This window comes from Xiphophorus maculatus, chromosome 4 (assembly GCF_002775205.1).
Source record: "Xiphophorus maculatus strain JP 163 A chromosome 4, X_maculatus-5.0-male, whole genome shotgun sequence".
In the NCBI taxonomy this organism is placed as follows: domain Eukaryota; kingdom Metazoa; phylum Chordata; class Actinopteri; order Cyprinodontiformes; family Poeciliidae; genus Xiphophorus; species Xiphophorus maculatus.
This window is the reverse complement of record NC_036446.1, coordinates 9,511,364-9,525,136: the sequence shown is the minus strand read 5'-3', so window position 1 is coordinate 9,525,136 and position 13,773 is coordinate 9,511,364. Positions and strand designations below refer to the sequence as shown.

The 13,773-nt window shown below is 37.8% G+C and overlaps 1 protein-coding gene across 3 annotated transcripts in view; it reads left to right on the top strand.

The window, feature by feature from the left end:
* The window catches only part of thsd4 (thrombospondin type 1 domain containing 4), a 40,228-nt gene that overhangs the window by 21,269 nt on the left and 5,186 nt on the right, over positions 1-13,773 (top strand). For all 3 annotated transcript variants that reach the window (XM_014473230.2, XM_023331748.1, XM_023331749.1), the window contains 6 exons: positions 8,997-9,201; positions 11,705-11,880; positions 12,042-12,138; positions 12,436-12,630; positions 12,762-12,891; positions 13,483-13,687. In XM_014473230.2, the coding sequence (XP_014328716.1) occupies positions 8,997-9,201; positions 11,705-11,880; positions 12,042-12,138; positions 12,436-12,630; positions 12,762-12,891; positions 13,483-13,687 (1,008 nt within the window). The remainder of the gene's footprint in view (positions 1-8,996; positions 9,202-11,704; positions 11,881-12,041; positions 12,139-12,435; positions 12,631-12,761; positions 12,892-13,482; positions 13,688-13,773) is intronic.

The window sequence follows — 13,773 nt, the reverse complement described above, 5'->3', positions numbered from 1 at the left end:
AGGAGAAACTCAATCCATTTCATTGGCTGAAGATTCACTCCACTGCATGCTGTTTCTGAGTTTTTTACTATCAATGGAATCTTCAAATGAAGACACACTGGCATTTACTCAGGACAGTCTGTGGTGTGGATGACATCTTGTTTTACTGTTGGGATGAAAAGGTTTTACCTCTCCTGTAGACTTTTCTTACAAAAGGGTACATGGCCCACAGTGTGTACTCAAGAAATTGTGCAGGACACCAGGGGGAAAAAAATTTATTTGTCTTTAAAACGGCACACAGAGTACTTGTGACTTAGCTGGAATCGTGGCTGCAATTGTTTTGTCTTCAGTTCATGTCTTCTGAGGTCTCCATTATGAATCCCAGCCTGTTTGTGTTTTGTGAAAATGGGCCGTTTGGTTTAACATTCCTTAGTTTTGATTTTGAACAAAGCTCTGTTGTGGAGAACAGAAGGTTGGATGATTGCTACACAAAACACCAAACCTGGGTTTGTGCTGTGGTTGTAGACCATTGTCAGTCTGCAAGTTAGTGTTTCCATTATACCAGAGCCAGGACTAAAATCTGAGGGAAATGAGCAAATTGAATAAATGTGTGAGTTATCTTACAAATTGTAGATGCAAAACAAGTCTAAACAGCTTGTCTTATTGTATTTTTGGGCTGATTTAATACTTTAAAAAATCATATATAATGTCTCCTGTGAAATTATATGCAGTTTTGGCACATTTCTCTGTAGCTTTGAATCAATTTGTGTTACAGTCAGACTGGAATTTGATAATGAGAGTTAAAAAAAACAACTTTTTGCATATATTTTTTATACAAAGAATTGTGAATATCTAAATATAATCTGTAATCTCCGAAAGCATAAGCTCTTCTTTTAGTTGTCTACTTACTGCCTACTGTCCAGTGAAATGTTTTTGCCCCTTAAAGATTTCTTTCAGATAATGAAAGAAATTTTGATATCAGACCAAAACAACAAAGAAACTGTCTTAATATAAGGATTGCACTTATTTAGATAAAGCTACCCAAAAGTAAATGGGCTCTATTGTTTAATAATTTACTTGAATAATTTTTTAGAAAAAGACACTGCATGTCTTTGTTGCCAACCATGGAAAATTAAGCCTTTATTTATATAGAACCTGTCTGTCAGAGTGAAAAAGCAAAGCTAAAGAATTTCAAGATCAGATGAGAAGCATAGTCATTCTTATAAGTTAGTGTGAGTAGTGCCAGACTAACTTTTGGGAAAATATTCTTTGCACTGGCTTCATAAAAGTGGAACCTTTTTGGAAAGTGTGCCTCCTCTTATTCAGGGGGACAATGATGTGAAGCTCTCCAGAAAATCAGACTTTGAATTGCTTTAGAATCACAAAAGTCATGGTCTGGGCTGACCTTGTCAACCTTGTCAAAGCTTGGACTTGAGGCTGATTGAGATACTCTGAGTGACGTTGAAAATGATGTTCATTCTTGAAAATCAAAGGGTGATGTATTGAAATAATTCTGAAAAAAGAAGCGGACCAAAATTACTCTACAAAATTTGAAAACTGCGTTTTGCATTAACTCTGGTATCTGTTTGATGTAAAAAAATTTTTTAAAAAGTTTGGTATTGAATTCCAAACAATTAGGTGCAACAAGAAAAGCACAGTCCAACATGTTTCACATTAAGACCGGTAGCACTGTTTATTGGTCAGGGTGAAATGCTCACCCTGAATCATAAAGTGCTGACTTGAAGGAAAGACAGAGATGACTACCCTTGCTCATTAAAACTAGTTAAATTTGTGCAGCATCTCAGCATGTGGGAGGCAGATGGTAGTGGCAAAGTGAACTGACTTTTATTTCTTATTTATCAAAATCTAAGCTTATAAGCTTATCTCTCAGATAAAAGCCAGATTGGGATAAAATATTTAAAAAGGTCTTTTTGCCTATGTGTTTGTCAGATATCAGTAATGTCAATTCCAGTTCAATGTCAAATCCTGAAGTCAACTCCTTTGTAAATTCCTTGTCACTGGGATTATATTGTCTTTGTATCCTCTTTTTGGAAGCCACCCTGAATCAGTATCACATTTCCAGATGAGCTTAAAGTTAAAGCTGACCTACAACAACTTTATTAGCTTCTTACTAAATACTTTTACCAGCCTCTAAAGTGTTTTTGAAATTTCCATCATGAATGTCTGATAGTCCTCTTCAAAATAAACTCAGAAACAGGACCTGAGTTTCTGCACATAGTCTGTTTCAGAATACCTTTCTACATCTTCCAAATTGTTCCTATCAATCACACTTTTATTTCAAAACCTTATTTAAACCTTATAGGAGAAATAAGACATCAGTTTACCAGGTAATGAAATTCAAAACAGGAACACATTTTATGGAGGAGTTAGCAGTCCCCGTCTCACAGTTTAGTTAGTCCTTTTATTATTTGTTAATAAGATGAATGGCCACCTGTCAAAATGCAGGTTATGAAGTTCCGGTGGGAACCCAGTGTGGATTTATGTGGATCAAGACTTGGGAGGTTGGATCACCACATTGTTTTCAGCCTGGGAAGCCGTCGTTTTATGCATATCCTACTTCAATTTCATCATGTTTTTCATAGAATTAAGTTTGGCGGCATGTAACCATAGGAGTTATTTGTGTAAAAAGACTCAAGCAGGCATCTTCTCATTTTTAACTCAAACTGCTAATACAAAGTGGTGGAATGCAAGCTGAGTCCAGAGAAATATCCAGTCTTATGTCTTTTCAACACTTGGCTTGAAACACATCAAACAGAAATGTCATAAAACTGCAGATTCTATTGTTGTGTATGGGCCAGGACAGCTGTCCACATCTGGATGCTGGCGTTGCAGCTGCTGCTGCAAGTCTGAATTTCAGGCCAGGACTCGAAGTGTCTGTCAGCCGCAGATCATTCTGTTTCAGATCCAAAAAGACATTTAGGTGTAAACCACTGTCAGTCTTGCCTTCATTTTCCAAATGGTTTTATTTAAGCTTTGTCTGTGAGAATACAAGACGCTTTTAATTACACAGGAGCAACATTTGTACATTCATGTAAATTCATGACCACTTTAGTCCTTTACTATATGTACTAAAGTCTGTATTATATAAAATGGCAAATATTTATGTGCAGTGTCTTGCAAATATATTCTCACCCATTGATCCTTGAAGTATTTTGTCAAAATACAACCACAGACATTCTGTATTTTATTTACATTTTATGTGATAGGTCAAGAGAAAAGAAAGGGATTTCCCTTTTTCATCTTTGTTTTTACAAACGCAAATATGTATTTATTTGGACAGAAAAGAAGTTACAGTTGCATATCTCTTTGGGTATATCTCTACCCAAAGAGATATAAAGAAGATGCCCACTTTAAAAGATGGGCATCTTCTTCTCAAAATATCTCAAGCTCTGTCAAATTTGATGGATAGCATCTGTAAATATCGATTTTTTTAAAAAAAGATTTGCCCTAATTTCTCGAATTAGATCCAGTTCCAGACTTTAACTGGGCCTTCCTAAAAGTTCCAGTAAAAGTCTAAAAATCTCTGGGAACAACGCTCTTGTGTTGTTGCCAGAGCATTGTTGCTCTGGCTGTTATTTTAGAATTCTCTAAAAAATTCTCAAGTTTTTTGCCGCTAATATCTTCCTTTCAAGACAGTTGGTATTGTAAATTTTTACTTTTGTACTACTGCACTTTTAAATACGACCACATATTATTGTGACTGCCAAAAATAAACTGGTACATGGCCTGCAGTCTAGTACAACTTACAAATTGTTGGTAAGTTAAAAGCTAGACCATTCAAAAAGTACAAACATACAATTACACAATGCATTAGTATTAGCTGCCAGGCAACTAGAAGCTTCCTTGGGCCTAAAGTAGGGTTGCAAGAAATACTTTCTACTGGTGGTTAAAATGTTCCTGCTATACTTCTAGTGCTTTCTGAAGCAATGTGGTTCCCACAGTTGTTTATTGTATTTACTATGTCTAATATTAAAATTAGTTTTCTAAACTGAAATATCTAAATGTGACAATAAAAACTAAAACAGAACAAATTTGTAAGGGGGGAAATGCATTTTTAGAGCTATATTTCAATAAAGCTCTGGGTTGGAGACGCCTTTGACGAGATCTATTGTAAAGTCAAAGCTGCAGTGGAAGTGCTGTTAGAGCTGAACTTTGGACCAGATAAACCTATATATAAAAGAAACCAAAACTCAAAGTCTTTCATAGCGACCATGTCCAATTTAAAGACTTGTTTTGTTTCCTGGAAAGAGATGAAATCTTTACTGACTCAAGTGTTTGAATCCCTGTCTAACAAAAACCTTGGAATGCAACGAGTTTAAAAATCATCTGCTTGTATGGAAACCTGCCAGGATTTACTTTGGGTGATGTTTTCTGGGTTCACATCTTGACTTGGAGACAACTCTGCTACCCTGACGCACATAACCACATCCAGATGAGGGCTGGCTTTAGTGACGCTATAAAAACCACGTTTTACTTCCACTAAAAACAGAACAATTTTTATTAGCCCATGACAAAGCCACCCATAGAGAGAGGATGAAAAAAAACAGTTGTTCTCCCTCATTGAAGAAGCAAATCCAAGACTCAAAAGCTGACTCAGTAGTTATTAAAAATAATATTCAGGTATATAGAAGCTGGCAACATTTTACCTGAACTACAGTTGCATGTGCTCATGGGTTCTTTTGGCACCAGCTGTGCCTCGCTTCCATGGGTTCACACTTAAGGCTGAATTTAGTCAGTCCAGAGGGAAGGTCTGACAATTTGAAAGATTATTCAGGGACAAATTGCATTCCATATCCTTCTTGCATGTATGCTCCTGTCAAACAAATGAGGAGTATCTTTCTGGGTCGTTAAAGCAGAGTCTCGTGGCTCTAGTTATTTCAGAGAAACAAATGTGCTGGGCCTCCTCATGCTTAGTTGAGGGGAATTAACAGTGATCCTCCAGATTTTAGGTAGAAATCCCAGTTTTGTGTCTCCATTCCTGATCTTCCTTGTCATGCTACACAGGGGTGTCAAACTCCAGTCCTCATGGGCCACTGTCCTGCAGTTTTTAGATGTGCCGCAGGTACAAAACACTGGAATGTTTGCTTCTTGTGTAGATAAGTTCTCCAGAGCCTTGCTAATGACCTAATTATTCTATTCAGGTGTGGTGCAGCAGAGGCACATCTAAAAGTTGCAGGGCAGTGGCCCTCCAGGACTGGAGTTTGACACCTGTGTGCTACAAGCACAAACTTAAGTTTATTTTATTCCAATTTAATTTGATAAGACTAATGAAGTACAGTAGTTGGGTTGATATTCTAACACCTCCAAACGTGCTCTATTGAATTGTTATCTGATGTCTGTGGAAGCCACATATTGAACTCATTTTCATCTTCATGTTGTCCACAACCATGGTTATGTTGACACAAGAAGATGAATAACAACATTCAGTGGGGAATAAAAAGCCCAAAGTGTCAAGTAAACACCTATTACACCATTAAAACCACCACCTTCTGAAGCAAGGCTGGATGGATCCATACCTTCATGTTGTTTTCTCCAAACTCTGACCCAATCATTAGAAGGTTGGAGTGGAAATCAAGAGTCAGCAGACAAGGCAATATAATTCCTACCTGTTGTCCACTTTTACCAAATTGTAGCCTTGGTTTCCTGTTGGTAACTGTTACAAATATATGATTCTGTGTCTTTCTTCTATCTCTTATCTGTTTGCATGCACACACATAAACACACATGCACATGTTAAGCTAAGGAAATGACTTCACAGAGGATCGCCCTTTTTAGGGTTTAGCTAAGCGAGAGACCTAAAAGAGGAGTTGAATATTATTGTTCTGGGCCACTCTGTGCTTGTCCCTTAAGGACTCATGACAGTTGTCCAGCGCTGAAACTGTGAACTATTTGTTTTTTCTACACATTGTTGCTACTTGACTTTAACAAATTGGACTGATGATTTTAACTCTGTTTTCTTGGTTATTCGAGACGATCCTAAAAAAAAAGGGTCCACACGGAGCGTAATAATTAACATTAAGTACACACACACACACGTTTACCCCTTCAAACCGTTCTGCTTGAACAATAGAGATGGTTGTGTGTAGAAATACAAGCTTATCAGCAATTTCTGAAATTCCCAGACTGGCCCAAATTTGTTCCACAACCATGCCATTTTGAAATTCACCACCACCGTGATTCATCGTGGGGATGCTGTGTACATGGTGATGTGCAATTTTCTTTCTCCGTCACACAGAGAATTTACAAACAAGCCAAAAGGTTTTGTTTATCTCCTTTCTCACCAGATCATCGTTCATGTTTGTGGTCCTCCCAACATGCCCAAAGGCATTCAACTTGAGCTCCAAACAGTATCTTTCGTGGCTTTCTTCAAAAAATAGCTTTCCTGTTACCACATTTATATAAAGACCATATTTGTCCTGTCAACACATTCTCCCACTTGCAGTGTGGATTTCTGACACTCTTCAAGAGTAACTATTAGTTGGTATGGTAATACTCTCCATGACTGGTTACTGGTGTAGATAGAGGACATGTCTTTGAAGGTCAGTAGTTGTACTCTTTCCGTTACAGGATAATGGTTTGAACTGTGAAGCTTAAGATATTATTTTATAATCAACCTCTGCTTTAAACTTCTCCACAGCTTTATCCCTGACCTGTCGGGTGTGTCCCTGGGTCTTTATGATGTTGTTTGTTTTGTAAGGATCGCTAACAAAACAGCTCTATTTACACTAAGATGAAATTACTCACATGGTGGCAGCAATTGGGTTCCTTTCATTTTCACCTAATACCCAATAAATCAACAAATTCTGGGAACATTAAACTGTTGAAGTTGTGCTCTTAAATGACTCCTTGTAATCAAGAAGAATGGTTTTAAATGTTTATGTTTCAAATGAAAAGAGTAAATATCATATCACATTTTCCAACCATAACTGCTGCACATGATTGGTCATTCATTTAAACCATGGTAGGACTAATGTTTCTTTGTGGCTGATTAGCTGTAAATGAGGACAACAGTGATGATGTTGTGTGATTATACTCTTCGACATCATGGGGCCTAGAGCTGGATTTGTATTTGTAAAGGAAAATAACAACTGTACAGCATGAATCATCATTTCCAACCACAACTACCACACGATTGCTCGTGGCTTTATGCTGAGATAGCTTCATGCTGTAGAGATTTTTTTAGAATGCATTAAAATGCTTAGTAGATATTTCAAACTAGATTTTTCTTTTTTTTGAGTTGCTTCTTGTTCCTGTGTAGCTGCTCACTGTGCTGGACACATTTATTGGACCGAAGGTAAATATTTATAATTTTTTTTTCTTGGGTAAATGTATTTTAGATGTATATCATATTTTAAAAAAAATTATATTGCTGTGATTTACTTGATCGATTAATAAGAATTTTAAGAAGCCTCCACTTATAATTTTCTGGTTTTGCTTGGGTATCAGTATGTTGTGATGCAGATGCCGAACTGCTTTAACTTCAGGCCCCTGGACTGGATGAGTTACCACATTTATTTTCCACAATGCAAAATCAAGATGATGGCAAGAGTACCATCAACATGTCAACTGATCGGTTGGGAGTTATGTTTGAAAAAAAGTGTTACTTTTTTATGTTTAAAAAAAAGTGTTACTTTGTCCTTCTGTCACAAACATAAATGTGTGAAGTTTACCAAACTCTGCAAAGTCTTTAACTGGAACTGTCTGCTTTAGTCAGAATAGACAGATTTAACTTTGACATGGCAGGCATCCTGGTCTGCCATAAAATTTATTTGCAAGTAGAAAAACACATTCACACCACATTAAACACCAGAGAGACTGTACATGAACATGGTATTTTGCTATAGCAATAAAACACTAATTTATTTTAGGATTTTTTTTACTCATCTTTACCAGACATGCAATTAAATGTGGCTGGTCAGCGATGTAAAAGGACCTTGCTATGTTTTACCTCATGTTTCATTCATCGGGCAAACTAAAGAGCTGTTTCATTTGCGCTGATCTGTAAAAAGAGGTCATAAAACGTGGCCGTCGCTCGCTGTGTCAAACTGTTATGTTTAATGATGTGATCCTGTCTTTAGTCAATGCCAAGTTGTGCCACAATATACTGACCACAGAAGTGTTCAGCTGTTCAACACTTCTCTTTATTTCCATCATTTACTATTTCCTGTGTGAAAGTGGGCACTTCATGCTTGCTTTGGCTGAAAATAGAGAGTAATGCTAAGAGAGGGAAAGGGCCAGCTTCTCCTTTACAACTTCCCTCTTTTGGCTCAGATCACCTTTTCCTGCCTCCATCTCTCCTTCACTCTATCTTTCACCACCTGTTTATGATCTTATTGCTGTATGCCTGTTCTGCCACAAGTATGCTGCAGATTTATCGCAGCTTAAGAAAGGCAAAATCCGCTGAGATGGCCAAAAATTGAGTGAGTTTATGATACATGTCTTGTAAATTTGTTTGTCTCATTTGTCTGTCGAGTTGGGTTTTCCACCTCGCAGCCATGTGACATGCGCAGAATCCAGTCTGTGTTGGAGGAGCTGTTATTTAAAATGTATTTATTTGTTTGTCTTGCTAATGTGGGAATACAGCTTCAGTCCTAAAGGAGAAGTATGGTTGTTTTATTGTACATATGGTAGATCTACATAAAATTCAGATTATAGCACTTTGTTTGTTTGAGTGAATGGTAGCTTACCGAAACCATTTTGGATCCTTGACCACCTGTTTACACAGTTTGCTGGTTTTACTCCTGATTATGGAGTGCTGATGTTAACTGTTCTGTTTTTACTACACCCAGCTTTCCTGTAATTTACTATAATCGATGTGGCACATAAAACTCATACCCTAAAGAGGAGGAAAATAAGGCACTGACTCGTTCGCACATCCTGTAAATCCTAAATTATTTTAAGGAACATAGCATGGTTTTGTGTTTCACCTTAATGAACTTTCTCCTGTAATAACTACCACTTAATCCTTCCTTGTCCTCCCCCTCTCTGCTCCATAGAGCCTTGGGTGCGATGAGTATCTTGGATCTGTGAAGGTGGTTGACAAATGCGGCGTGTGCGGAGGTGACAACTCAACCTGCAGGCTGGTCTCAGGAGTGTTCAAACACAGCTTGTCCAAGATTGGCTACCACAAGATCGTGGAGATCCCAGAGGGAGCCACAAGGATCAACGTGACGGAGATGGTGAAAAGCAGAAACTACCTGGGTGGGCAACAGAAACAGACCTTGATGACAATACAGAAGATTCTCAACTTTGTGGAATAATATTAGTGTCTGTGGTTTTGCATTGCATGTTTACTTTAATCTGTACACCTGAAAGCTGAGGAGCTAGACTTTCTTATCATCTCTGAAAGTGGTACTGAGCAATTATTTTCAACTCTCTTTGTTGGATTTTAGCTGATTTTTCATTTTTCTTTAGTCCAGGCATTGTATTTTAACACCATAAGGAGGAGTATAGCTGCTAGAGTATTTAAACTTTTAGATAGTGCATAATCAGTGGATGAATAGTAGAGGAAACATCAAGTGAAGAATGAACCTTAGAAACATGTTGTGCTTAAATTGATCAACTGTTGGGCAAACTTTCAGTTTATACTTGTGGACATGGCACTGGTTCATCCCTTGAGGTTAAGAGTTTGTGGGCTGTACAGACTCTTAACCTCTTAACCTGTTGCAACTATTGGCATTGCTGACTTGCTGCAAGAGGTTTCTGGGTTTGAATCTCAGCCTAGAGTCTCTCTGCATGGAGTATGTTCACCTGGGTTCTCTCAGATTGTCTGTCTTTCTTCAACTGTTGGAAACATGCATGTCAGGTTGATGGATTCTCTGGATTGCTTGCAAGAATGAAGGCATGCTTATTTCCTCTGTGTCTCTGTGTTTCCCTCTGATGGGCAGGTGGCCTGTCCACGGACAGCTGGCGAAATCGACGCTGTAAAAGATGAACAATTGTAGACAATGAATGGATGTCTATAATGGCCGTCACTAAAGCTTCTTGAATAGAGAAGTTTTAGTATCTGCTTGTTTTATTAAGAGCACTGCATCTTAAGTCCTTTTTTACAACAGTATAATGGTCCTTGAATATTTGCAGTACCAACTGAAGATTTAAATCCAATCATTAATTTAACAAGAATGAGTAGCTATATTCAGTATTTTGACAAATACTGTAAGTTGGAAACACGGCAGAGTTGGAGTTCTCATTCATTCTAAATGCACGCTTTGTTTCCCTCCAAATAGAACATTTAATTTTCCATCCTGCTTTACAGTTTTTGGCTGTCGTCTACTTCAGTACTTTCCTTTATTTTACTCCTGGTCATATGTAGAAAAAAACTGAAATCTATCTCCTGCACACACTGTTATGACAGCAGTGAAAATAAACCTCATGAGGAGTGATGACACAGACTATTAATCATAAATGTAACACTTTTAAAATTTAGATGACGTGATAAGTTTTAAAAAGTTATGGAAAGGCCTGTAGGAAAAACTTGAGACAAAATGCCACAAGTTCACAATATTTACAGAAACGTTAGCTTAACAAACAAAACTTCACAGCATAATTCAACACAGTCAGCAACAATTATTCCTGCTACTGCTAAAATTAGAAAATATGTGGTTACTTACAGTTGCATAGCATTATCCATGAGATTTGTTCATTTGATTTTGATACAATTTGATTGTGTTTTTCTGCTCTCTAAATAGCAACACCAGCAAAATAAGCTAATATCAGCTGCTTAGTTAGTCGGGCTATCTGCTGTGGCAGTAAGGCTGTGGTCTTAACTTCTCCTCTGCAGTTTCAAACAATGTTACCTTAACTCTATTTAAACATTGTTGTGTTTTTCATGTATTCGGAAATCAAAGAATGAGGGCTAGTACTGCTTGATATCTACTTCCAAAAAAGTCTCTCTTGTAAGAAAAGTGCAACTTGTGGAAACGTTTCTTCAGACAAGTGACTCGTAGCTGAAAAAAGACGGTCACTCCAGCATTTTGTTTGACATCTCATTTAAAATAAATCTGAAATCATCTACAATGTCCACACTATGTCCTATTTTCTCTCCTCTCTCTCTCTGTCTCTGTTTCTCTTGATCAGACTCTGTTTTACACTGCAGATATCTAACAGTGCTTTTAGTTGTCCAAACACTCTTTTACAAGCCAGTCTAATGTTACACTCCTAATGCTTTTCTAATTGCCTCTTGCATTTAATCCACCAAATCAGCAGAAAACATCCAGGGAGAGTTTGTTATAGGATTTGCATGAAAGATTTTGCGAGCATCAGGGGACTGAAACAGTAGTCAAGAATATTGGTGTTGAAAAACCAAACATTTCCTCAAGCATTTAGCGGTGATTCAGTTTTGAGGGTGTATAAACTGAATACTTTATAGTTTCTTCATTCTGTAAAAAGAGCAGTTCAAATGCTTTGATAAAAAACTCAAAATGAATGTGACATTAATGTTCATAATTATACGTAAACTTCTGTACAGAATAACATTAATGTCTGTGTGTATGAGAGCCATTTTAAGATGTTTGTGTGCATGTTTCAGACATGCATCTGAAACATGCATAGTTTAAGATGCATGTCTTTTGTTTTCTTCTCAACAAGATTTTACTATAAGTAATACTTGTAGAGAAGATTTGTGTGTAATATTTATTGAGAAGATTGGTTTGAGCTCAGAGTTGTTGTTGGTGATTATATGGTCATTAATTTCTGTCTCTTGCAGCTCTGCGAAGCCGCTCAGGGAGATCCATTATAAATGGAAACTGGGCTATTGACCGACCGGGAAAATATGAGGGTGGAGGTACCACGTTCACCTACCGCAGACCCAATGAGATCAGCAGTACAGCTGGGGAATCCTTTCTTGCTGAGGGCCCCACCAATGAAATTCTGGATGTTTATGTAAGCAGAAAAATAATAATTTATTCCAAAAAATAAAAAAAGTTCTCTCCAGTTTAATGGCACGAGTTTGACTTGAGACCGCAAAAAAGTTGAAAAGCATGACAAAATATTGTGAAAGTTTTTTAGCCTTGTCTTCAAAGTCTCCATCACTTTTCTTTTAGATGATCTTTCAACAACCAAACCCTGGGGTTCACTACGAGTACATTCTCCCCTCTGAGAAAATCGTCAAGCCTCAGCAACCAACACAAACAGCAGAAGGTGAATTACAGCTAACTCTGTAGAGAGAAAGAGACAGAGAGAGAGACTTCCAGCAGATAACTGAAAGGCTAGTTTGATTTTAAATCATTGCTGATAATTAATGACACAAAGATTACAGAAATAGGTACTAATGCCTTTTTCCTGTAATCTACTTATATTAAAGTTCTTAAAAGAAAATGGAATATGTTTTAAGATCGAAAGGTTTAACAAAAAATTGAGATCAGACATTTTAAATGACAGTTGATGGTGGTGATGGCTGGTGCAGTCTGGTATTTTTTCTGTTTTGTGCCTCCAAAGAATCTGCGAGAGGAGAGGATGAGTATACGCAGCAGATCCACACGCAGCAGGAGAACTTCAACTCTGCAGGTGGGGGAAGATATCATCCACATCTTCCTGACAACCAGGTACCTGCTGTGGTTCCTCCAAGACGTGACAGGGAGTACAACTGGAAACTGACTGGTACCACAGAGTGCAGCGCCTCCTGTGGAAAAGGTTAGAGAGCTCTACTTGGGCATATGGTTTACTGTGTTGAATTTCAAGCAAATGTTAAAAGTTTTTGCTTCCATCGTGACTATATCATTGGCCAAATTAGATGTTATAGCCAATGCAGAAATTTTTCTCAGGTTTCAGAAATTCAATCTTCCGCTGCGTCCACCGGCTGAATCACGTCGAGGTGTCAGATGCTTTTTGTGAAAGCAGCAGCCGCCCAGGTCCACAGGAGGAGGCCTGCAACTTGCAGCCCTGCCCAGCATTGTAAGGGAAATCACTTCTGTTCTCATTGGCTAATTTCTGGCAATTACTTCACTTGAAGAACATTGTATTTAATACACAGCTAAAAAGTAAACTCTAGGTAATGATCAAAATAATATCCTTGGAGTCACTATAATCAATGTCACTATTGGAGTTTAATATTAATTATTTTAGAGACTTTAGTACCACATGGTTTCAGCTTTCATTATTGAAGTGATGGAAGTTGGTATACATGTTTTGCTGCTGGGAAACTTTGAGTCCTGTTTTATTTTAGAATTTTACTTTGATGCAGTGATTGAGCAGTGTTTACTGATGGATGGTATTGCCACTTAACAGTAAACTGTACTCTGTGTCTCCCCAAAATGATTTGCTATTATAATAATTTGGGGAGTTTTACAGAACCGAGTCCACTCTTTGGTTTGCTATTTCAGAACTTGTGTATCTTGCCATGCCTATACTTTCCCATACAGTCATCCTGAACATTCAGTTTTGTTTTGCATAATCTGAATATCATAACTTTTACTGGTGAGACACATCTCTAGAAAAATACATATTTTATGCAGTATTACTAACATTAAGCTTTCATTGGATTAGTTGGGATATCGGAGAGTGGTCAGAGTGCAGCAAGACCTGTGGACTGGGCATGCAGCACCGGCAGGTTCTGTGCCGCCAAGTCTATGCCAACCGCACCCTCAACGTCCACATGAGTCGCTGTCAACACCTTGAGCGACCCGAAACGGCCAGTACCTGCCAGCTCAAGATCTGCAGTGAGTGGCAGATCCGCTCTGAGTGGACATCTGTGAGTGAAAACAGTCCGGTGGTATGACTCAAACATGAATTATTCATCTGGTGACTTTAAGCTTTGAAAAGTTATTCCTGCAAAGA